Source organism: Aspergillus multicolor (assembly GCF_047715735.1).
Source record: "Aspergillus multicolor strain CBS 133.54 unplaced genomic scaffold BDW74scaffold_23, whole genome shotgun sequence".
Classification (NCBI taxonomy): Eukaryota; Fungi; Ascomycota; class Eurotiomycetes; order Eurotiales; family Aspergillaceae; genus Aspergillus; species Aspergillus multicolor.
This window is the reverse complement of record NW_027395974.1, coordinates 74,479-97,759: the sequence shown is the minus strand read 5'-3', so window position 1 is coordinate 97,759 and position 23,281 is coordinate 74,479. Positions and strand designations below refer to the sequence as shown.

General features: G+C 51.3%; 10 protein-coding genes across 10 annotated transcripts; 7 read left to right on the top strand and 3 right to left on the bottom strand.

Moving 5' to 3' along the window:
• Positions 1-32: 32 nt before the first annotated feature.
• Positions 33-2,887, top strand: BDW74DRAFT_186794 (snoRNA-binding rRNA-processing protein NOP14; the record flags this gene model as incomplete). The annotated part of the gene is made up of 2 exons (XM_073731323.1): positions 33-320; positions 371-2,887. The coding sequence occupies 2 exons, from the start codon at positions 33-35 to the stop codon at positions 2,828-2,830; spliced, it is 2,748 nt and encodes a 915-aa protein (XP_073581239.1). The 3' UTR covers positions 2,831-2,887.
• Positions 2,888-4,669, bottom strand: BDW74DRAFT_186792 (putative triacylglycerol lipase; the record flags this gene model as incomplete). Its single annotated transcript, XM_073731322.1, has 3 exons — positions 2,888-3,994; positions 4,045-4,398; positions 4,451-4,669. 3 exons carry the CDS (start codon positions 4,667-4,669, stop codon positions 2,945-2,947), a joined length of 1,623 nt encoding a protein of 540 aa, XP_073581238.1. The 3' UTR covers positions 2,888-2,944.
• An 843-nt stretch (positions 4,670-5,512) lies between these two features.
• BDW74DRAFT_157933 (putative G-patch domain protein) lies at positions 5,513-6,897 on the top strand. The gene is made up of 2 exons (XM_073725222.1): positions 5,513-5,736; positions 5,828-6,897. Exons 1-2 carry the CDS (start codon positions 5,635-5,637, stop codon positions 6,764-6,766), a joined length of 1,041 nt encoding a protein of 346 aa, XP_073581237.1. The 5' UTR covers positions 5,513-5,634; the 3' UTR covers positions 6,767-6,897.
• Positions 6,898-8,483, bottom strand: BDW74DRAFT_157932 (uncharacterized protein). The gene has a single exon (XM_073725221.1). The coding sequence runs from the start codon at positions 7,984-7,986 to the stop codon at positions 7,012-7,014; it is 975 nt and encodes a 324-aa protein (XP_073581236.1). The 5' UTR covers positions 7,987-8,483; the 3' UTR covers positions 6,898-7,011.
• Positions 8,484-8,981: 498 nt separating this feature from the next.
• On the bottom strand, positions 8,982-12,317 carry sip5 (Sip5p). Its single transcript, XM_073725220.1, has 2 exons — positions 11,247-12,317; positions 8,982-11,198 (listed from the first exon to the last, which is right to left on the bottom strand). The coding sequence occupies exons 1-2, from the start codon at positions 11,631-11,633 to the stop codon at positions 9,270-9,272; spliced, it is 2,316 nt and encodes a 771-aa protein (XP_073581235.1). The 5' UTR covers positions 11,634-12,317; the 3' UTR covers positions 8,982-9,269.
• Positions 12,318-12,568: 251 nt separating this feature from the next.
• BDW74DRAFT_157929 (uncharacterized protein) lies at positions 12,569-14,282 on the top strand. The gene has a single exon (XM_073725219.1). It carries the CDS (start codon positions 12,690-12,692, stop codon positions 14,223-14,225), a length of 1,536 nt encoding a protein of 511 aa, XP_073581234.1. The 5' UTR covers positions 12,569-12,689; the 3' UTR covers positions 14,226-14,282.
• A 58-nt stretch (positions 14,283-14,340) lies between these two features.
• BDW74DRAFT_157927 (uncharacterized protein) lies at positions 14,341-15,292 on the top strand. Its single transcript, XM_073725218.1, has 4 exons — positions 14,341-14,526; positions 14,592-14,852; positions 14,916-15,022; positions 15,067-15,292. The coding sequence occupies exons 1-4, from the start codon at positions 14,445-14,447 to the stop codon at positions 15,118-15,120; spliced, it is 504 nt and encodes a 167-aa protein (XP_073581233.1). The 5' UTR covers positions 14,341-14,444; the 3' UTR covers positions 15,121-15,292.
• Positions 15,293-15,342: 50 nt separating this feature from the next.
• On the top strand, positions 15,343-16,254 carry BDW74DRAFT_60001 (uncharacterized protein). Its single transcript, XM_073733258.1, has 2 exons — positions 15,343-16,034; positions 16,095-16,254. The coding sequence occupies exon 1, from the start codon at positions 15,474-15,476 to the stop codon at positions 15,936-15,938; it is 465 nt and encodes a 154-aa protein (XP_073581232.1). The 5' UTR covers positions 15,343-15,473; the 3' UTR covers positions 15,939-16,034; positions 16,095-16,254.
• On the top strand, positions 15,861-17,867 carry BDW74DRAFT_59978 (uncharacterized protein). The gene is made up of 4 exons (XM_073733257.1): positions 15,861-16,034; positions 16,095-16,460; positions 16,517-16,573; positions 16,625-17,867. The coding sequence occupies exons 1-4, from the start codon at positions 15,962-15,964 to the stop codon at positions 17,749-17,751; spliced, it is 1,623 nt and encodes a 540-aa protein (XP_073581231.1). The 5' UTR covers positions 15,861-15,961; the 3' UTR covers positions 17,752-17,867.
• Positions 17,868-17,982: 115 nt separating this feature from the next.
• Positions 17,983-20,523, top strand: BDW74DRAFT_157924 (uncharacterized protein). The gene has a single exon (XM_073725217.1). The coding sequence runs from the start codon at positions 18,089-18,091 to the stop codon at positions 20,267-20,269; it is 2,181 nt and encodes a 726-aa protein (XP_073581230.1). The 5' UTR covers positions 17,983-18,088; the 3' UTR covers positions 20,270-20,523.
• Positions 20,524-23,281: the final 2,758 nt, after the last annotated feature.

The window sequence follows — 23,281 nt, the reverse complement described above, 5'->3', positions numbered from 1 at the left end:
TAATTTGCACCGACTGCACCCCATACATAATCATGCCGCCCTCTCAGCTCAAGCAGCTGAAGGCCTCTCTCCGCGACACTGGGGTACTAGGTCCCCAGAAGTCCAAGAAGCAAAAACGCCAAAATGCGAAGACTGGCGCGAATGCGCAGAACCGGGCCCAGCGCGAGACAGCCCTGAACGCCATCCGAGATCGATTCAACCCTTTTGAGATCAGGACAGTTTCTCGGAACAAGTTTGATGTTACAACGCGAGATGGGAACTCCAAATCCGCTGCAGGGAATTTTCGGCCTGGAGTTACAAAGTCTCTTGGTGAAGAAAGGGTATGATCGGTCTTGAATTTGGTAGGATGCTACTCACACTTTTATCATAGAGACGTCAATCATTATTGCAGGAGATGGATCGCAAGAACAAAGTTGGTGGTATTATGGATCGCCGTTTCGGAGAGAATGACCCGACCATGACACCCGAAGAACGAGCTGCGGAACGATTCGCCAGAGCAAGCCAGAAGAAACTACGAAAGGACTCGATGTTCAACCTAGAGGAGGAGGACGACGAAGAGGAGTTTACTCTTACCCATAAGGGCGAATCCCTGTCTTTTGGCGACGGGGAGGTAATGCAGGATGATTTTCAAGAAGACCTCAGGGCGGACGACATGTCGGACTCTGACATGCCTCGAAAGCGCAAACGGTTCATTGGCGAACCGCAAGCTGAGGATGATATGGGCTCACAAGGCGACGAGGAAGAGGCACCGAACCGGAAAAAATCAAAGCACGAAGTCATGCAAGAAGTCATCGCCAAGTCCAAGTTTTACAAAGCGCAGCGACAAATGGCCAAAGAGGATGATGATGATTTACGTGAAGAATTGGACAAAGGTCTACCTGAACTTTTTGACATGCTTCGTGGAGTGAAGCCCCGGCCGAAACCAGAACCGCCAAAGGACGACCTCGCAGGAATGAATCCCGATCGTGCAGCTATCTTGCAGGGCCAATCGCAAGGAGACATGGAGAAGGAGTATGATCAGCGTTTGAAGCAACTGACGTTTGACAAGCGATCCATGCCTACGGACCGTACGAAGACGGCAGAAGAAAAGGCGGAGGAAGAGGCACAGCGGTTGAAGAAACTCGAGGAAGAACGAGTTCGCAGAATGCGCGGCGAGGATGTTAGTGAAGACGAAGCCGAGGCGGTAGACGAAGAAGATGAAGAAGGCGAAGACTTTGACGAGGAGGAATCTCTCCCGGACGATGCGAAGGACTTTGGGCTGCAGCAGCCTACCACGAATTTCTCAACCTCCCGACCTGACGGTGTTGAGGATGAAGATGACTTCATCCTTGACGACCTGGTTGAAACGAGGTCAGATGTCAGCTTATCGTTTGTCGAGTCGGACGACGAAATGAGTGATGTTGGGGAAGAGTCGGAGGAAGAAGAGGACGAGGAAGACGAACTCATCAACGGGTTTACCATGCCAGGCAACGAGTCTGGTGATGCAGCACCGGCTGTGGATGCGCAAATTGCCGATGATGTGCTTGCATTTACATATCCGTGCCCGAACAGCCACGAGGAGTTCCTTGAAACGATCAAGGACGTCTCATATCAAGATCTGCCAACCGTCATTCAGCGAATCCGAGCTCTGCACCATCCACGTCTTCACAGCGAGAACAAGGCCAAGCTCGGCCGCTTCGCCGGTATCCTCGTCCAGCACGCCGCATACATGGCCGAACAACCGCAGCACCCGCCATTCGCTATTGTGGAAAACGTTCTACGTCACGTCCACTCTCTAGCCAAGAGTCACCCCGAAAGCGTTTCATTGACATTCAGAGCCCAGTTGCGCGAGATTGCCACGGACCGCCCGCTGGCCCTGCAGGCCGGAGATCTTATCGTTCTCACCGGCATCGCAACCATCTTCCCAACCTCGGACCACTTCCACGCCGTTTCCACGCCGGCCCATCTCTGCCTCGCCCGGTACCTCGGACAGGGGCCCGTCAACACCCTGTCTGATCTATGCACGGGCACCTACGCCGCCAGCTTAGCGGTGCAATACCAGACAACCTCCAAGCGGTATATGCCCGAACTCCTCAACTACGTCCTCAATGCGCTGTGCATCCTCAGCCCCGAAGAGGCCTCTTCCAAACTTGGATCCTTCCCCCTCCGCCAACCATCAGAATCCCTCCGTCTCAACCCCTCAAAACCTCTAAATGCTCGCAAGCTCCAGTTCTGGGACATTTCCGCGAAGTCAACAGAGGAGCTCAAACTCTCCCTAATCACAACCCTCTCCTCCCTCCTCAGCAGCGCTGCAGACCTCTGGTCCAGCAAATCGGCATCCACTGAGATTCTTGACCAAGCGCAGGCCGTCCTCAAACACATCTCCCGCTCCTGCGTCAGCATTAACAAAAAGACCAAAAAGGCAAATACAATCCCCACCTCTGCCATCGACTCCCTCCAATCGACCCTTGACAAACTCGCGACCGTCCTTGCTCAATCCCGCCTCGTCCGCCGCCCGCTCCTTCTTCACAACCATAAGCCGCTAGCTGTCAAGACGGCGATTCCCAAATTCGAGGACTCGTTCAACCCTGACAAGCACTACGATCCTAACCGTGAGCGTGCCGAGGTCAACCGGCTCAAGGCAGAGTACAAGCGCGAGCGCAAGGGTGCGATGCGCGAGCTCCGCAAGGACGCGAACTTTATTGCGCGTGAGAAGCTGCGTGACAAGAAGGAGAAGGATGCCGAGTATGAACGCAAGTATAAGAGACTTGTTGCGGAAGTGCAGAATGAAGAAGGAAGAGAGGCTAATGCGTATGAGAGGGAGAAGAGGATGCGACAGGGGAAGAGGTAGATTTCATTCATTCATGTCTACATGGGGCTACTTTGTTATCTGTTTCGAAGCATGTATATACCTCACGAGCATTCGAACCAAACAAAAAAGTTTACTCAAATCATATGCGAGAAATTACTGCCTCAAGTCCACGCCAATTGAAGTCAAGTACTCACATCTCTCTCTCTGGTTTCCCGGAACGCTCTCCATCCTTGTCTCACCCGTCCGAATAAAGATTCGCTCATCTTCGTTCCATTCCTCCCACCTTGGACTTCCCTGGTAACGATACGTGTTCGGATCGTAGCTTCTGATGAAGCTGGTCCAGTAACCCTGCATAGCCGGGATTATATCCGCATTAGACGTATAATACGATGCCGGAGGTTCATTCCCGACGGTGTCCGTCCAGTAAATGTTCTCTGGTCCCCAAATAGCGTTGAGCTCAACAACGTGATAAACACCTAGCCCAGAGGCTTCATCATCAGGGTCTTGGACTGCGTAGTGGTAATTCCAATTAGGAACGCCGGCGTCGGCGTACGCGCCAGACAAAGCGATGCCGGGGCAGACATAGCGAATCTCGCCGTAGGCATCGCTTACTGGGCGCCAGTATTGGGTCGAGTTGGGATACGGTTGGGTGGAGTTGACATCCTGGAGGTAGTACTGATTTATCCGAGAAAAGTGCTCGGATGTGAGGGCAGGCCATTGCGCTTGAAGCCAGACTTGTACTGCGGATAAGGAACCGAGGTTTTCAGGGACGAATTTTGTGCCTTCGTTGGTTACGTCGCCAAATATTACGGGGACTTTGATGAACCTGCCCTGCTGGAACATGCGGTATGTGTAGTCTGGGACAAGGTCGTCATCAATAACCGGTCCGTACATGTAGAGAGGACGGCGTTGTGTGCCGGGAAATGGCGTAACAATGTTTTCGCGCTGAAGGGCATCAATATCCACGCCGCGGAGACAGCCAAGCGTGTCCGCCGCGCCGGTGCAGCCTGTGCGGTTGACCAAATTATCGTAGGCGTACTGGGCCTCGTTTACAGTCAGCATATTGGCGAAGCTCTGGGATTCGGCGGCAGCAGCGTGGAAGAGGCCGTCGTCCCGGCCACCATATGCAGAGAGAAGTAGGGTTACGGATGCTCCACCAGCGCTGTCACCTCCTAGGACCACATGGTCCGGGTCACCTCCGAACTTGACGAAGAATTAGCTTCGTGTGATTTTTGCGTATAAGCAGTCCTCACCTCTCTGATATGGCTCTGAACCCATTCAAGCACCTTGATCTGATCTTTCAGACCATTGTTCACGCTGCCACCCTGGAGGATCTCGGAGCCAGCCAAGAAGCCATATGGACCGACACGATAATTGAAATTGACAACGACAATGTTCATGTCCGAGGCTTGGACCAAGCCTGTTCCATTGTTGTAGGGGTTCCCGTTGCTGCTGAAGCCGCCACCTTGTATGAAGACGTATACAGGGAGGAGGCTCGACGAGGCTCCTGCGGCCCCTGCAGGCGCGTATACATCAAGGAAAAGACAGTCTTCGGCTGAGCCTTCTGGGACCGGGTATCTGGAGGTCCGAATACACATGGAACCGTGCTGCTCTTCATTGTCAGCGCCAAACAGAATCCACAGCAGGCGTCATGTGTACCTGAGTTGCGTTTTGGATTTCAGTTTCATCCCCAGGGTCCTGTGGCGCCGAGAAGCGCAACGGCCCAACAGGAGGTGCAGCGTAGCGAATCCCTAGCCACTGTGCGACGCCATTGGCGAGTGCCTGCCCTCGATATCGTGCATACCCAAGGTCTACAATCACATCGCTGGCACAGGCTAGAGCTGAGAGCGCGGTCAGCAATGTTAGATGTCCTAGCATGGCTCGAGTTGCTGTTGTTCTTGTTAATAGTCCGAAATGGTAGAGAACAATGCCGGGGTATTTAAGGTATACACCAAGCAAGAAAGTGGACGGGGGCAGGTACAAGAAATTCGCGGGGTTCAGACATTCCTACTCCGTACCTAGGGTAGACGAGGTACATGCCTATTGGAAGGCCGGAGGGAAAAGCCAAAGATACTCCCTGGTGCCCTCCACATGTTGGCATGTAGACCAACAAGGGATTGGTCTAGACGAGCCAGGTCGGATTTCGCCAATAGCCGTTGTTCCGATGCCATCATCGCCATGACGAGGGTATCGGAACTTGGCTTTCACAGTCAAGATTTGGGTGGCGGAGCTGCAATGCAGATGATTGATCGGTTTTGGCGCCGGCGCAGCCACATCGCTGACATTGCTGACAGTGATCGACCGGAATCAAAGGAACAGTCTCTAGGATCCTTGGAAGAAGAGCCACAAGACTCACGCTCACGAGCGAGGCCATATGATTCCTTGAAGGGAATGGATTCAGTTCCTGCAACCTGCAGTTTGCTAAACCAGTTGCAAATGCATCCTGTAGAATATGATGAGGAGGTGCTGACCCCTCATTTGGAGGAGGACTGCAGGTCGGCCACCTCATCAATCACACGACAAAGCCAAGCAAGGAACTAGAGGCGAGGTTCCCACGGAGTATACAGTCGTAAGGATACGAGAGATGAGATTGGATGGAAAGAGGAATAAACACCTTCCCGGAATGGGAAAAATCATCGGGCACTTTTTCCCCGCAGATCTTTTGGTCACTACGGAGTACTCTTTGTCGTCACTCCACATTAATTTTGGATACTACCTCAGCTTCAACTGGTTGGATTAGGAAAGGCTCCCTAGCGATCTCTGATTTCTGTCATCTCAACATCATAGTAAGCCACCGGTTTGCTGCTACCTCCAACTCAACGGAATAGCGACCCCGCACGAGAATGGCCGCGGAAGAGGACGAGGATGACTACATGTCCATGGTCATTGAAGAACCACAGCAGAAGGAAACATTTACGCAGAAGAAGCGCAGGCTTCAGCGGGAGGTGTGTGCCTTCGCTTTCTTTCTTTCTTTCTTTTCTTTTTTCTTTTTTTGCGGCCATGAAATCATTCTAAGTCCGCTCGATCTCAATCTAGGCCGAAGCCCGCGCAAGAGTCCCCTCCAAAGCCGAACGCGCCGCCCAGGAAGCCGCCAAACGCGATGCAGCTCTGGCGACCAGCACACTCAACCCTACCAACAAGGGCTTCCAGATGATGGCAAAGTTAGGGTTCAAACCAGGTCAAACATTAGGGAAGCCCGCAGAGGAGAAAGAGAAAAGTGACGCCAATGCGCAGTCGCGCGCGGAACCTTTAAACTTGATCTTCAAGGAAGACCGTGGCGGGATCGGTCTGGATAGTGAGCGGAAGCGCAAGTTTCGCGAAGAAGCCGAGGACGCCGCGAAGAAGGTCAAAGCCGAAGAAGGGGACTATCGGGACCGTGTGCGACTCGAGCGCGAGACGAAGCGCACAGAAGCGCAAATTCATGCGGCACAAAAGGTCGTCGAGCGATTAGATGCGGATGAAAATGGTGAAGCCAGTCTGTTCTCTGCCAGCTATGCCGAAGATAATGGTAATGATGGCGACCAGGGGAAAGAGCAGGATATTGATGCTGAAGAATCCCACAAGGCCAAAGTAAAGGTAAAGCCAACCTCTCAAATCAACGTCTTGTATCGTGGGCTTGTGCGTGAGCGCGAAGAGAAGGAACGCGCCATTCAGACTAGGCATCTATTGCAGACGTCTCTACCGACATCTTTTTTTCCGAACCCACGGCTACCGAGCTATGATGACGCGAGTTTAGATCGTGAAGACCACGAAGCGCTCGGCGTCGGACGCGATCTATCAACTGTCCTCGAGCAAGAGCTAGAGGAAGAAGACCCGGAGCTGGATGAGTTCAATGCCCTCGAGCCGGCTGATCGGTTATCACGGCTGGTTCAATACCTTCGCGAAAAGTATCACTACTGCTTTTGGTGCAAATATCGCTACGAAACTGCCGAGATGGAGGGTTGCCCCGGTGTAACCGAGGAAGACCACGACTGAGGATCGACCCATGTACAAAACTTGTGCTGTGTACCATACAGTTCGCTATTCCTCTTTTTTGCATTGAGATCTGGGCTGGAGTTTTATAATATAGATCAAGGTTCAGTATTTGGCATTAATTCAATTATCATCAGGAGTAAACCAGCAACTTAGCAGGGGTATTATGATCATTTACTCTGTACAATCAATAAATCGCATATAGAAACCGTAACCAGGCGCCATAAGCACGTGCGGGAGATGAAGTATCAAGGCCCTGCCGCAGATGGCTGATGAGTTGCAGTCTCGTTAGATGAGATGGTCTCCATCAGTTGCGTCAGCGAGCGGCGCTGGCACTTTTGCAGTGTCTGGAAACAGTCGGCGCAGACACGTAGGCAACAGAAAACACAGCGATGTCGGATCTCACGGTCAAATTTCTGACATGTCATGCATGGTAGTGCATACCACACATTCCCAGCGGCCGGCATTGCACGATGGTCCTGGTAACAGGCATAGTGCAGTTGGTTGAGAGGAACAGCAACTGGATCGACTTCTGGTGGTGTAAAGGGTCTGGCGTCCTCTTCGCCAGAACCGACTTCGTTGGATGCGCCGCTGGTGCCGTTCAGCTCGGGCTCTGGTTCGGGCGAGGGGATGAGGTCTTCAAGTGAATCGCTAGTGTCGTTTGATTTTCTCTGCTCAGGCTCCGCGTCGCTTAAGGGCGGGGTTCTCTGTTGCGTGACAAGATTGTTCACTGGCGAAACAGGCGCAGGTGCATATACCGGCGTTGGTGCTGCTACTGGCTGCGGAGCCGTTGTAGATTTCGGGATCGGTCGCCGGGCAGGCGGAGTCGTTGACTGAGGAATAGGCCGAGGCATAGGCCTATCAGCGGGTAGAGCAGGTAGAGGAGCATGTATAGGGGAATCATTGCCAGCGGTTCGAGTCGGGGTCGAGTTTTGGACAGAGACTAGAGTAGGTGGATTGTTGTACGTCTGCGGCGGAGACGGATATGGGTTCGATGCCCCTGAGAAAGATTGCTGTGGCGGGGAGGGCAGCGGTTGAGAGGGCAATGCCTTTTCGACTGGCTTGAAAGAAGACACCGGGATTGATTCTGTTTGAAGGGTCAACTGCGAGGGTGAAGGCAGCTGGATGGTAGGTGTTGGCTCTGGTGACTTGTGTTTGGATCTGAACGATGAAAGCGAAGGCACTCGCAGGCCGCGGGGGCGGTCCTTGTCCAGGATAGCCATCTTTGCTCGAGGTGGTGTTGCTGTTGCTGCGACTGTGTGCGCGACAAGACAAACAGTGTGTGAGACTTTCAAGCACGGATACAGAAAGCCTTCGCTTGGGACAGTTGGCGAACCACTGCAAACCAGAGCAGAATGACAGAATCAACGGCACGAATGCAAAGAAAGAGGGAAAGCCCGGACCGAAATAAAATACTGGACTGTTGGAGAGATCCAGGAACAAGCAGGATTTCGCGACACAGAACCACGGATCCACCGCGAGGTTTTATATCCAAATTTCCTGAAATCATCACATCATATCAGTCGATGCAGGTGGGCCTCGTTGGCTCTTGCAGCTCCAGGGATCCGGATTTGATTTGGTTGCGGTCCTGCGACTCCTGCCTTAATGCGGCGATGCCATCCCCGGTTTGCTTCCTCTGACATCTCGGCCTCGGAGGGAGCGCCATCGGGTGTGTTCATTTGCTGTCAGGCTCAGATTGGCCACGGCAGAGGCGTTCAGCTAGAGTCAGCCCGGTTTCAAGATCCCAATCCGAAGGAGCCGAAGAGTGCGAGAGCAAGTGATTGGCAGGCATGGGCTGGCCCATCATCGTGTCGTCTGCAAGTCGACCCCTTGGCGATGGTTAGCGATGGTTAGTAAATTGAACTATCCAAGTAGCTCCAAGGGCCCATCTTTAAGCCCCAATCAATATTGGTCACCTCGCTCGAACTCTAGCAATTTGGATATCAATAGTGGCTACTGCTCGCAGGCCGCAACGTCGTACAACGGCTGTTACCTGCATGATCATTCGCAGTACTTCTACGGAGTATGTATCCATCATGACTGACTCCATGATGGAAATGTCATGAAGAAAACCAAGGTCGATCGTTGTGGAGCGCGGGCCCTTGAAACGTGCTGAATTCCTGATTCTCACCCTCCTGAAACCCCACGCCTCATTTCTCAGTCCATGATGTGACTGTATCCTTAATTTTCTACAGTCTAGTCTACTTCACAGAAAGAGTCAACAGGCGCTGTAACATTCGTCTATTCCAAAAACAAAGCCTTTGCACAAAAGTGACAAAACCCCATAGCAATGCGATCTGACTGTCCGTTTCAATGATACACGCAAAAACACAAGAAATCCAAATCTATAGCACTGTATGTATATAACGGGGGAAAAAAACCTCCGATTCTCTGATATCAATGAAGAAAACTCCGTAGAGAGCGCGCAATGATGGGATAACTCGCTTTCCGTCAGGGAAAAAAAAAAAACCACGAAGAGGCAAAGCAATTGGACTCAGGTAAAATGTCAAGTGGTCTCCGAATTTCTGTTATCTGTAATCTCCACCGACCGTGCCTCGACCTCTTTATGTACTAAGCTTGGTATCATAGGGCTGTTCTCCTGGACTGTACTGGAAGTCGACGCTGGCGATTCATCAAGAGGAGCGGTCAATGATGGGTTCTCTGATGTTGCATGAGGTGCTGTGTTCTCAACATGCTCCGCCGCCTCACCTGGTTTGTCTTCGTCGCCAATGACGGCGGCTAGGCTGCGAAAGTTGAACAATGGTTCAGCCGACGAACTGGTTCCTTCGTGTGGCTGGGACGAGGACCCAGGTTCCTCGGACATGGATTCAACAAGAGATGAAAATGACGAGGAAGCGCTGGAAACATGACGAAGATGCGATGGTTTGGTGGGCTCCCTGGGCACCGGTGGACTAAGCGACGACGATGAATGCGACTGTTGCGGCTCTGCTGGGACATCCGAGCTCGCGGACTCGGTCAATTCGGCGTTACTCGGGGGCGGCGTGACACGCTCCACTGCCTTGCCCTTGCCCGGTACCTTATCAACGAGAGATGAAGAGCTGTTGCCTGCAGGCGAGTCCAAAGCCGAGCTACTCGCGTTATTGCTGTATAGGCCGGCTTTTCGTGCCACCTTCTCTGCTTTCTTGGCTTCTTTTTCTCGCTTTTTGGCCTCTTTTCGCACCTCTTTCTCTTCTCTCTTGCGCCTTTCCTCTTCGCTTGCCAGACTTAGTCGAATAGCTTCCATCATCATCATCTCCTCCAAGTCATCCATGCGAGATCTTCTTGAACTGTTCCGTGGTGGAGCAATCTCCTCTAAATTCGTCTCATCAGCGGCTGCACGCCTATCTGTCAAGAACGCAAGCGCTTGCAAAGCCGGCGAGCCGCTCCTACTCGGTGTATGGGACTCTCCATTATTACGTCGCATAACACTCCTTCTGAACCCACGAGATTCGCTCCCTGCGCCGTTGGAGTTCATCAAATATGCCGCAGTATGTAAAGCAGTCGCAGCTGCAGACCTTCGGGCAGCATGTGCACGAGCATTTGCCAATTTCTGCGCCCAATCAGGTCGCACCTTGTCCGTGGTTATCACAGTTGGATCTGACGCAGACAAAGATGTTGCTCGCCGCCGACCAGTAAGAGGAGCATTTCCCGAAGCTAGCGAAGACGTTGACGAGACTGGTGTTGCCAAGTTTGGTCGGCCACTGGAATCAGGAGCATAGGCCAGCCCCCTACGGAAGGAAGGAGGTTGATAAGCCACTCCGAATTCTGGTTGGACACAAAATGGGCACGCTGCTGGTTCAGAGACGAGCTGGATGTCTTGAACATCCTGCCGTTCTGCCTCGCCGGCTGGAGTGGGGGCGTTCGAGTCCGAATCGGCATGCTCTGGGGGGTGGGGGTCCGGTCGTTTGATCTGAACAAAACATTCAGAACAAATGGGTTGATCGCAACATCTCGTACGATTGAGATAAGGCGGATAGTATAGGAAGCAAATGGGACATTCGGTGGCATCCTTGTAGAGGTATGCCTCAATGGGTTGGCCATTGACAAATGGATCCCGAGGCAATTGTATTTCTCGGGGGGTTGATTCTGTCTGAGACTTTGACCCAGACAAAGAAGCCAACGTCTTCGCTCGAGATCGGAACAGGGGTGAACTTGACGTACCGGATGCAATCGGTGACGCGGGAGAAGGTAAAGAATGGGCTGGAGATACATCGGAGCCATGGGATGCGGATCGAGACGTTATTGGGACCGTCAAATGTTGAATATTTGATGTGTCCTTTGCTTCTTCAGAAGCTTTGCTGTAATCCAGTTCTGGGGGAACTTGATCAGGCGGAGGTAGTGGCAAACCACGCGCGACCGCCATGAGTTGGTGCTCGGTCCATGAATCTGAGAAGTCATTCAATCCCCTCCAGAATGGCGCAAGCCGTCGTTCAATCTGTGCGATAATTAGCTACTGTGCCAGGGAAAGCGTGTCTAATTTTACCATCAACTGGCGAACTATAGCCTTGTTGAAATCCTCGGTCCCCGTATAGACCCCCTGCGTCACCAGATAACCTCCATCCACATGTTCATCTCTCATGCTCCTTTCGCGCTCCTTGAGCCGAGCGGCGCGCTCCTTCTCCAGGCGACGGGCCTCTCGCTCTTGTTTGGTTTCTCGCCGATGTTCCAATATCGTGGCTACATCGCGATCTGAGTTTCCACCTATTCCGAGAATAGACAAGTCCGGCCTGCTGCTTCGATGCGATCTAGAACCCTCTGAGTGATGCCGGTCGCCGTACGGGGATCTTGAATGGCCGCTACCAGAACCCCATTGGTGGCTCCGGCGCTGTGAATGAGACGGGCGGGTCTCTTTCGTCTGTGAGTTGCCCATGGTATAGAAGTGTACAGAGGAGAGTGAAAGTCGCAGAAGAAGGTAAGCCGAAACGGCGGGAGTGGACGGATGAGGATGGGGCGGGCAGGCTACAAAGGCCCGGATAAGAAGCGGAGACGATAACCCCGGAGATAGTAGCAGATGGCGGACGAATCGACGATTCGACTAGAAAGTCAAGCAGAAGAGTTCAACTATATCTCAGCCTCCGTCGTAGAGCAAGAAAAGGACGATATTAGATGGAGTAGTAGGAGTGAAGTCATTGAAGTCTCATGTGGCTGGCCATGCGAGGTACTGGGAGCGGCAAGCGGGAAGAACAATGAGATCAGAGATTCCTTTATTGAGTCAACGTCAACCACGGAAGAAAAAGAGTGGTCGCAGAATTTTTGATGTCGCGGGGGGAAAAGAAGAGAAGCTCTGGATCGAAAACCAAAACAAGTATAAGTCCCGAATGTAGGGCTGACAAGATGCAAATTTCAGAGAACGCGATGAAATAATGAATGAATGTCTGGCGAGAGGAGACGAAATGGGGGGCGGAGAGATCTCACTTTTGAGGTCCAATTATAGGCTGTAATAAACGGGGTACGGGTCATGTAAGGGTGGTAGTAATTTACATAGGGCTCATCCTATTCCGGGGAAGCTTGACACGCATAAATATAACAGAGCATCGAGATTCGAATACCCTCGACTATATTAACGGGGAGATGCGCTTGCTATAACAAGACGGCAGGGTGTCGTCTCAACAATGAGGACTACTGCACGGTCCGCACCCAATGCTTTCAAGGGGTCTGGAACACAGCTGATGTGAAGGGCTTGGCAGGATATGTCAGTTCTATAGACTGTGGCTGATGATTGACCGTCTGCGCCACCGCTTTATTAGGTACCTACCTATTGCCGAAAAAAAAAATAGAGAAAGAACCTGAACATACCTGACAAGACCAGCTTCTAGCAGCGACAAAACCACTGCCTGCCATGCAGAATTGCTTATACTAATTGATTTCCAGCCATTAAACAGTTTTGATTTTATTTCCATCAAAACCCGCCAGGGAAAATACGCAAATGACTTTATCGTCTCCGGCTACCACTCGCCTACATATTACACCTTTGAACCCGGAGCTTCTTCCTCTAGTACTGCCCGCCTCGATTCGTTCCCTTGCGTCAGACGTTTCTTTTCATGATATACCAACATTTCCTGAAAACAATTACGGCTACGTGACATTGCCCGCCATGGAGGCTGATAAAATCAAAAAGAAATTGAATGGCTCAATTCTCAAGGGCCGCAAGTTCAAAGTCGAGTCTGCTCGGCCACCAAAACGACCGGCCGATGAGACAGATGTCACGCCGAACGACAAACCATCTGCAACTAAGAAGTCGAAGAAACACACAGCGGATGAAAATGTTCTGGACGGTTATGAGTTGCCATCAGATCGGAAAGTGAAGCGAGGCTGGACCGAGTCCTCGGATGATAAAACCGAACGGCGCAAGAAGGAGAAAAAGTCCAAAGACAAGGAGAAGAAGACCAAAACGCAGCTGAAGTCAAAATACACTGAAAAACCGGAGTGCCTGTTTCGGACAAAGGTGCCGCCGAACAAGTCGGCAACGGCGGATGAAAAGGTGAAGAAACAATTAAAAAAGAAAAACAAGGCGGCGCCAGAGGCTGTTGTGCACGAGTTCTCTCAGACCATGACACATCCAACGTTCCTACGTGCAGATGATAGCGGTAAGGCTGTTACTGTCGGTTACGAAGAGGGTAAAGGCTGGGCTGATGAGTCTGGAAACCTCAAGGAACCCGCCAGTGAGCGGGTCAGGAAATACCAGTACAGGCCTGGGCAAATTGCAGGCCACAAAGAAAAAGCGAAGAAGGCCAAGGTCAAGTCGACCGTCCCGGGCCAAAGTAAAGCAACAGAATCGGAAGATTGGACGTCGTCCAGTGGCTCATCATCAGAGTCCGTTACCGACTCGGAAAGCGAGGATAGCGCCTCTTCTACCTCGTCTGAGGTGTCCGAAGCGTTTGGACCCGCAAAAGAGCCGCAGCAGAATGTTACCTCGGAACCTGAGACGAGGGTTGAATCCGAGCCATCGCCCAAAGGGAAGTCGAACGAGGCAGCCCTCCAGCAAGTGTCTACAGAAGTTCACCCTCTAGAAGCTCTCTTCAAGAAACCTGCTGACCAGCCAAAACTTGACACGGAACCTCCGGCCCAGTTTAGCTTCTTTGGGCAGGGAGACACAGATTCCGAAGAGGAAGACGCGGCACCGTCAACTATAGCACCCCTTACCCCATTTACAAAAAGGGATCTACAGGACCGTGGGTTAAGGAGTGCGGCTCCAACACCAGACACATCTCAAGTCGCAAAGATTATCAATTGGAACACTCCCGATCATTTAAAGAACGCGGATGGTGAGGATTATTCGTTTGCCGACAGTCCAGTATTCAAGCCGGGTGCTGGTCGAGCAACAGAGGAGTCTGACTTTGCCAAATGGTTTTGGGAAAACCGAGGGGATAACAACCGCGCTTGGAAGAAGAGGAGGCGAGACGCGGCCAAGGAACAGAGGCAGAGAGAGAATCGCAGGAAAGGGATGAAGGGGAAATCATAATTTCGTCCACTCAATTAGCAAAGACGTGTTCACTTCATGAAATATTTTGTCAATGTGTCTGTCAACAAACTACTTTAAATGTCGTTCTCCGCTTATACCACGTGACCTGTATGTGATGTCGATCTGCGGGATGGTCGCATCGGTATTGTACCAAGTCGACGTTCGCTCAAGCAGTACAGAAAGAGCTCTTCCACCGATCGGCAGCTCCCTGAAAACATCATGGCGTCAAATACCTTCTTATGGCGATTTCCACTTTTAGTACTCGCCCTACTCTCTGTCGCAACCTCCGCGCTAGCTTCTTGTGAGCTTCCTACAGCAGCCTCAACTCTTCCCATCTACGACAGATTCACTAACTCTTCCACTTAGCTCCGGCCTCCTTTTGCAAATGCACATGCTTTTCAAACAGCACGATTATTCCTCTTGACCCTGATCAGGGAGACTCGTCTTCCGTACATGGCACGCTCAATCTCTTCCGTCGCAACGACCACATTGACTCTCAGGAGGAGAAGAGGGCTGGCAATTACCGCTCGCTGAGCTGTAACGACTGCAATCGAAAGTTCTGTTTAGGCTATGACTTGCCCACTTGCAAGGGTGCAAAGGAGGATGACGTTTTTACCACTTGTTTCCGTATGTTGCGTCGCGGTTTGACATCCAACGATGTAGGAGCTGACATGCGACTTGTACGTATAGAGCGGGACTCTCGCAAAGATGAGGCTATCGTGTTTATATTCATCATAGCTACCGGTAGTCTTTTGTTCTGGGCAGTTTTCAGACCTTGGGTACAAAAATGGATCGAGGTATGAATTTTACTCTAGGATAAATGAAGCTAACAGGTCTTTAGGCTGCGAGAGAACGAAGGTCTTATATTCCGGTTTCTGACAGTCCTCGACTTTGAATCTATCCTCCGCCCTGTCTGTAGTGTGGCAGGCGGTTCTTGTATCACTATAATGTCAATCACTTGTACATGGTATGTCGTCGACGGCTATTGGACCGTACCACTGGAGAGGTTTTCCATGAACATAGCATTCCTTCCGATCTAATTTACGTACGGAGTACAGACCATCCCGCCGAGGTAGTACAGCTTTCGACTCGGTTCTTTGTCCCACCAAGGATCTCCCGCTAACAGGCTCTTTGTGCAGGGTCATCCCATATGTTTTCATCAACGCGATAGCAACTAAGCTACCATAGGTCAGATGCAGCATACGGAGTATGAAACTCTTGCTTGTTAGCTAGCTGGTCACTTCCCGCATGCGATATACCTTATCACCTGCCAAGACTGGGGCATACCAGCCAGTGGCAAGCCCTCAAGGGTGCCGTTCCCGACTGTTCCATGGGTATCCCGGAAATGGATTGCGTCGCAAACCATTCAAACAGCTCGAAAACCTGCAGTCAGTGCGCTTCCAAGGTCGAGGTGGCTACGTACGAAATCCTTCTCCGCTTTTCCACCGCCATCATAAAAGGATCTTCGCGACATTCACGCCACTACTTTCAGAGTTCAACCTTTTTTGCACCCCATTGCTTTGTACAGACTTGAAGCCTTTCTTTGCACCTCATCGCTTTGCACAGACTGCATTTAGAAGTCAAGTGCGGTCCGTACAATTTAGAAGGAAAGAAAGACAATCAGTACAAGCTTTAACATTAACATTAAGAAGACATCAAAAGAAAAATAAAAGAGGCGGGACCGCGACATTGACTGTGGAGGGATTGTTGTAAGAGACTTGACAATTCCACCGAAGATGTCATTAACCCGCCAGAGAACCAATACCGACGATGACTTGAAGTTTCCAACCACGCAACTATTCTTTCTAGGTACTTCCTTGCGCCATTTTCGCTTCATGACCATCGGCTGATGCAAATGCTCTCAAACAGCGATATGTCGAGTCGCCGAGCCCATAGCGGTCACGTCGCCGCTGATCTTCGCCTTTGCGATGGTCAAAGATTTCCACATGGGTGAGGGCAGTGATGCATCATTTTACGCTGGCATTCTTGTCGCAACCTTCTCCTTGGTCGAAGCCTTCACCGGGATGTTTTGGGGGGCTCTCTCTGATCGTATAGGGAGAAAGCCGGTCATTATATCAGGGTTGGCTGGTACCATCGTTTCTCTTCTGATTGTTGGGTTTGCCCGCAGTTATTGGGTGGCCCTCTTTGGTCGCGGCCTCGGAGGCCTGCTCAATGGAAATATAGGAGTTATCCAGACCATGGTAGGCGAGATAGTCAAGCGACCTGAGCACGAGCGTATGTGAAACTTGATCGCTCTCTTCTCGAGCAATATGCTGATGGATAAATGACAGCGCGAGCTTACGCCGTGATGCCGTTTGTTTGGTCTATTGGCACTATCATAGGACCTGGTATGTTCACCAACACTGTTAGAAAGTTCATGGGCTAATGCATATTTGCAGCTGTTGGCGGACTACTTGCGAAACCCGCAGAGAACTATCCATCCTTCTTTTCGCGTGATGGTCTCTTTGGCAGATTCCCATATCTCCTACCCAACGTTGTCTGTTCCATATTACTCCTCGGCAGTATTGTCTTTGCGTGGTTGTTCCTGCAAGAGACACATCCAGATATGCAGCCATCGAGAGAAACAGGTCATCCTTCAGCAGAACATCCGCTTCTAGCAACTGCTGGAGCGACAGCCAATCCCGGTGTCGATTTGCGAGCTGAATCGTACGGAACGTTCAATCAGGTACATGTTCATGACGATGAATATTGGAGGGTGCAGGAGAACGGATCCAAGCCTGAGCCAGATTTGCAAAAGCCAATCGCCTTTACTCGGCCAGTTATTTTGCTCATCATCGCTCTGGCCATCTTCACCTACCACTCAATGACCTACGACCATTTATTGCCTATCTTCCTCCAAGACCAGCGCGGCGATCCGGCTCTGGATAATTCTATTCTGAGTTTTCCGGGTGGGGTCGGTCTCTCGACTGGGACTGTCGGTTTGATCGTCTCGTCCGACGGCATTATCGCTCTTGTTATCCAGAGCCTCATCTTTCCGGCTTTGGCTCAGTGGCTTGGGGTCTGGAAACTTTTCGTCATTGTTACCATCCTACACCCGGTGGCCTACTTTATGGTTCCTTTCCTCATCTTTCTTCCGCATTCGCAGTTGCTGTTCGGGATCTATAGTTGCCTGATCACGCGAAACATACTCTCAATCATCGACTTCCCGGTCCTTCTGATCTTGATTAAGCAAGTGAGTCCTTCGGATTCGTGCTTAGGCAAGATAAATGGTCTTGCTGCCTCTGCCGGCGCCGCCGCGCGCACCGTTGCGCCTCCTGTTGCTGGATATCTGTACAGCATGGGAGCAGAGATTCGATTTACCGCACTCGCATGGTGGGGAAGTGCATTTGTGGCAGTCATTGGAGCTTTGCAATTAATGCTCATGACCCAAAAGAAACACTCGTCAATCACGATCGAACCCGCCGCACGCTGCCATTTTTCGCCCGACCACCAACAACATCATGGCCACAAAGAGTCTGTCCACATCATTGTGACAGACTCTGATGAGGTTGTGGATCATGTTTGAGACGTTTACATGAAGTTCATATAATAGGTTAATAGACCTTTGTATTGATTAGATACTACCTTAGATACTTCCGACTTCGATTATATTACTTGTCAGATACTCCACATTGATAGCGGTGAAGTAGAGTTATACTGCCACCAATTACCGCTCTACTTATGGACCCGCTTTTGGTGTTTGTTTTGGACTACATCCCCAGCAACAGAACTTTCCTTGCAGCAACAACAACAGTCTGCTACACGAAGCAGCTGCTAGTTGTGCTTGTTGAGCAATTGCTTTGTGGTCTCCTCTTCTTAATCCATTATACTCAGATACTTCTCTTTCCTCATTCGAATCGATCATGTCCAATCCTCTTTCTCCGTTGGCGGATTCTCAGCAGAATTCGCGAGCTCCTTCGTCACACTTTGAGAATGCCAGGGAAAAGCTTGGAAGCTCTGATAGCCCATTGACTGCCAGCCTCGAGATAGAGAACCCGCTTTTCAGTCCGAAGCGACTTTTGGATACTGAGGTTCGCCAAAGCTTTGGTTACGGTGGTGCAGGTTACGAGACACGGGCTGAAGAAAATGAAGACGTATTATCCGTACACGACCTCCAGAGCTCACCCTTTCGACCCGATGGAAGAGATGATACGGTTGACATGCAAATGCTACGAAAATACCAAACGTTGAATAACGCCACGACTCCGATGAAGCGGTCTTTCGGGCCTGATGATATCGAAGGTGAAGAGAATGATAGGCACAAAAGATCAGCAACTCGGAATAACGCTCGAGAGGTTGATATCTATGTCGACGATGTTACGGGACAGGACAAGCGGCACGAAGGTATGAGTACTGTTCTTCGCGAGGGAGATGAAGAGACCTCTCCAGCAGATGCCGATGAGACAAATGACGCCACGATTGACGACGAGGACACACACGATCCTATGGACGACACCTGCTTTAGTACGTTCTCTGCAGTCCCTAATGTAGATATGACGGCCTTTGCAAACCTGCGCGGGGGTTCTCCGTTCAAAAGCCCGCGACCCCTACCAGACTTTCCCGGTGATGCCGACGCCAATAATAACAAGCCAGCGACTCCATCGCCAAAGAAATTGAGCTTTTCTACTTGCTCGCCCACTCCCAGAAAAAGAGAAAGAAATTACCCGAAACCAAGCGAAACTCCAAACTTGCTTGATTTTACTGATAGTATCGATCTGTATCCCCGTCGCCAGAGGTATATCATGCAGCAACAGGATAGGTACTCGCCATCACGACGATCGCCTTTGAAGAACCCAAGGTCACCCGCAAAAACAAGCCTCTTGGATTTTGACATTCCTGCGGCTCCTACCCCTCGGTCCATCCCGACTGTGACTCCTCGAGAACTAGAGACTCTGAAATCAAACTTTTTGTCGGAAATTTCCTCTCTCAAGGCCACTCTTAGCGGAAAAGAAGCCGAGGTTTCCAGTCTCAAGAAAGCCGTTTCCGATGCTGAACGTCGTGTTGGGGAGGCACTGGAAGAGGTTCGTAACGAGGCTGCCCGTAAGGAGACTCTGGAGCTTGAACAGGCGGAGTGGCAGCGAAGGGGCCGAGAAATGGAAGACGTGCTACGGACTGTCAAGGGAGATATACTCGAGGGAGAACAGGAGCGGGAGCGCTTGCAGAAGAAAAATGTTGAGACTGAGAAGCACAAAGAGCAGCTTGAACACCGCATAGTCGAACTCGAATCTCAGCTTACTGCAGCGCGCAAGTCTGTGGTATGTGAACATATGGCATCCGAAACTGCCATTTCGCCAGCAAAGACAGCTGAAGAGACCGCAAAGGAGATTCAGGATGCAGTCGAAAAGGTTGCTCGTGATCTCCACTCCCTGTACAAGGAAAAGCACGAGACCAAGGTTGCGGCTCTCAAAAAGAGCTACGAGGCACGCTGGGAGAAACGTCTCCGTGAAGCCGAGAAGAAGTTCAAGGCTGCGAACGATGAATGTGAGCAGATCAAGGCCGAACGCGATGCCGCCTTGCAAGAATCCTCACGCCCTGATGCCGGCATGATCGCTCGTGAGAATGAAGAGCACGAAGCGGAGAAGCATGTTCTTCAGGCGCAAATCACTGGCCTTCAGCAGGAAATCACAGCTCTCAAGGGTGATGCCGAGCAATTGCGTGCCGACCTCAAGGCAGAACGAACGGAAAAGGGCGATCTCGTCGCTCTTGTGGAGGAGTGGCTGTCAATGCAGAACCAGCAACCTGCTCCATCGCCACCGCCAATCAAGAATGAGGAGATGACGCCGGAGCCTGTTCTCGAGCAACTTCCTCCAGTTGAAAATGCTGAACATAAGATCCGCAGCAGCTCCAGCGGACTCCGTGGTCCAAGCTCAAGCTCCGGCTCTAGCTCTAGCCACGGTGAAAAGAGAATCCCACGCTTCGGCGCACCGGCAGGTCGGCATGTGCGAGGAACCAGCGCCGGCAAATCCGGTATTGCTGTTTTCACGCCCGGTCGGAGTGGCATCATGGGCTCAATTGAACGAATGGGCCGTGGCGGTGGCGCGTGAACGGAGGGTCAACGATGACTTGCGTACTTTTACGATGTTATGCCCCTTTTGCTTTGCTGTTTTTTATTAGTTTATATCGGATTGGGTCATGGTACATAGGACGGGTTTGGTTGCAAGTCGAGATATCCCCCGAACGCTTTGTTTTGTTTGTTTGTTTTTCTTGTTTAGGACATTACTATTTTCAATTGAAGAGGTTCACTCACAAACTTGAACATCGTCTCCAAGTGTAGGCGTTAGAAAGCGTTGGAGGTTTGGCTCTCCTAGGCGCCAAGATATATTTACGTCAGAACAATGCAGTGTTGCAAGCCATTCATCATAATATGTCCCACCTACATTAAAAGTCAATGTCACTACCTACTGTACCAATAATTATATCATGCGACAGTAATTCCTTGGTGATCCTCTATAAAGTTCTTGCTCCCTGGCATCCTCAAAGTGTGACGAAGGAGCCCGCTGTCAGGCTGAGACGGCACGATCCACAGATCCAGGAGAATGAGACAATAATCCAACATCGGCTTTGATCGATACTACCCAAGATTAACTCAAGCCCAGGCTTTCTGTAGTACGGTAGTAGTCCTGCTAGAACTGTGTGGGGCTGACAGTTGGCAGGTTCGACGTCCCCCGCACTTAACACTACCCCGCGTCCTTCGCTGACTCGAATTCGATCGAGTCCAGCTCCGTCACAGCCACAGCACTCCGCTGCAGGCCAGAGGGTGTAACCCGCATTGGGACGGAGTCGCCGATGGTATGCGGCGGGGCAAGCAGAACGGAGCTGGAGTTTGATTCCTTACGGCTTACGGTGTTCAGAGAGTATACGACTGTGCGAGGTAGGAACAAAGGGGCGCTGGAGGCCTGCAACTGAGCACGAGACCAGTTTTGGTAGCTTTGGTTGGTTCAGTGTTCCTCTCGCCTGAGTCGTGCTTGCTTTCTCAGCAGGTGTGGTCGAGGGGCAGGAGAAACTTGGTACGGGGGTGGCGTCGGACATGAGACGAGTCAGCGGCCTCATGGAATAATAATATGGTATCCCGTATGCTCAAAGCTGAATGATAAGAAGCTTGGAGGGGTAGGAAGCGCCCGGATGAGCTATGACCTTGACCCTAGTGCCTGCGACTGCGGGGACTCGATAGTAATGCGTTTCGCGCAATCGTGCAGGGAATCGGGCCGGGAAGATGCGTCGTCAGTCTCGGGGTGATGTCCGATGCAGCTGGCCTCGATGCCGATACCTCGTAAATAATTGTGGCTTGTGAGTGTACGGAGTAGACCGTCAAAGGTTGTCGTCATTGGGGGCGGAGATCATTCTGGGGAGCTGAACTTAGCCGCCTCTCTTCAGGCACCTGTCTGTCTCCATATTCTCCGGATCTCCAGTCCTTCCCGTGGCCAACTCCACGGCATCTGCGACATGTCGAAGCCAAGACGCCTGATGGAGAAATTCGGACACGAGGGATTTTTACGGGGGATTTCACGGGGATTTCACGGGGAACTTGGGGAAGCTCGAAAATTCGATGTGCAATCTCCTTTGAGTTCCACATCAAGACGCGTGATTGGCGCAGAGGTTTTCGGTTACTTGCCAGAGTCCAGGTTGCCGTCAAAATTTGACTTGGGCTCGTGATGCGCGGAGTTTTCAGCAGGAATCCTGATGTTTGTGGTAAGTAGTATGTCGCAACGCTGCATGGACTGGAGTACTCCGTAGTTCGGATATATTCATCTTTTTCACGCTGCGCGATTCATGTGACAAAAAAGAAAGTCATTTATGAACTGCTCTTCATCTTGACGAAAATGTTCAAGAGTCGAGACTTTTAACTGTGGATCGTCCATCCGTACATCACCCAGAAGGTATGATGTCAGACGTAATGATAATCCTCGAAAATAGCCGACCATGTAGCCGACTTCAAGCTCATGCGGTGATCCTGCTTGCTAAGTCGGACTGGATTCCTCCGACTATCGGCGCTACTCCTCACGTGGCTTGGGCTTTCCAAGTTCTAAGAGTCAACAGTGCACGAGACAACAATCTATATCTTACACCCGTAAGGCCAGGCACGCTGTTCCTGCCGCTTGCTTGGTCTGATAACATTGGAATGGCCATCCGAGTCATTAGGCGATTCCATAGCACTGCAGTCTGCCGATTTCCTGCAAAGCCGCGGTACCCTGGTGCGACATTTTCTGGTCGTTCGAGCTCCATCTGAAACCTTGGAGGTCATCTCCAGTGATCCAGTCCAGCTGACAGTGGGTCGCTGCTGGCTGAGGGTCCCATCTATCGGCTCTAGTCTATACCAGGCAGTTGGCGGGGTGCTTGTCCAAGACTCCAAGCGAGCTTTATACCAGCCCTGCGAGAGACGACCAGCCCTGCGAGAGATGTAAGGAATTGTGAACGCCAAACTCAAAGCCCAGCAGCCACTTATTGGGTTGAACTGGGGACAAATGATTCCGAGTTCTCTGCTCGTCAAAAGACGGCTTGCCGGTCGCAGTTCCGGCCCTGGCCAATAAATTATGCCCCATGCAAGGTTTGTCGCCTTGATAATGCTAGCAAGCCCAGGGCCTTGCAGGTTTGCACAGACCTTGCATTCGTTTCGAGGGCTTTTTTTTGCGGGTGTGCAAGTTCAATGTCGTGGACAGGATTCCGGAGTCCGGACCGCTTGGCTTCCCTGCGCAGTGCGGACCTCGGCTCATGACGGCCAGGACCCTGCCTTGTCAAGAACTATGAACATCGTCTCTGTATAGCAGTCGGTATAGGTTGACGAACTTGACGGTCAGTTCCTGATACTCGGATCTGGCTAGACGATTCTGAATGAGTAATTTAAACGGCCCCGGAGTCGAGGCCGAAGCTTGCAGTTGACCAATGACCAATAGTGAAAGTACGGAATCTTTTCCGACGTGCCTTGAGCATGAGGCAGCAGCCCTTCTGCCAGAAGTAATCCATGATAATATACCACAGTCTTTCCGGCATGAAATTATCAACGACCAATGACGGAGATGCTATTCGTTCACTCTCTTACTGCAGATTGCGTGTGGTGG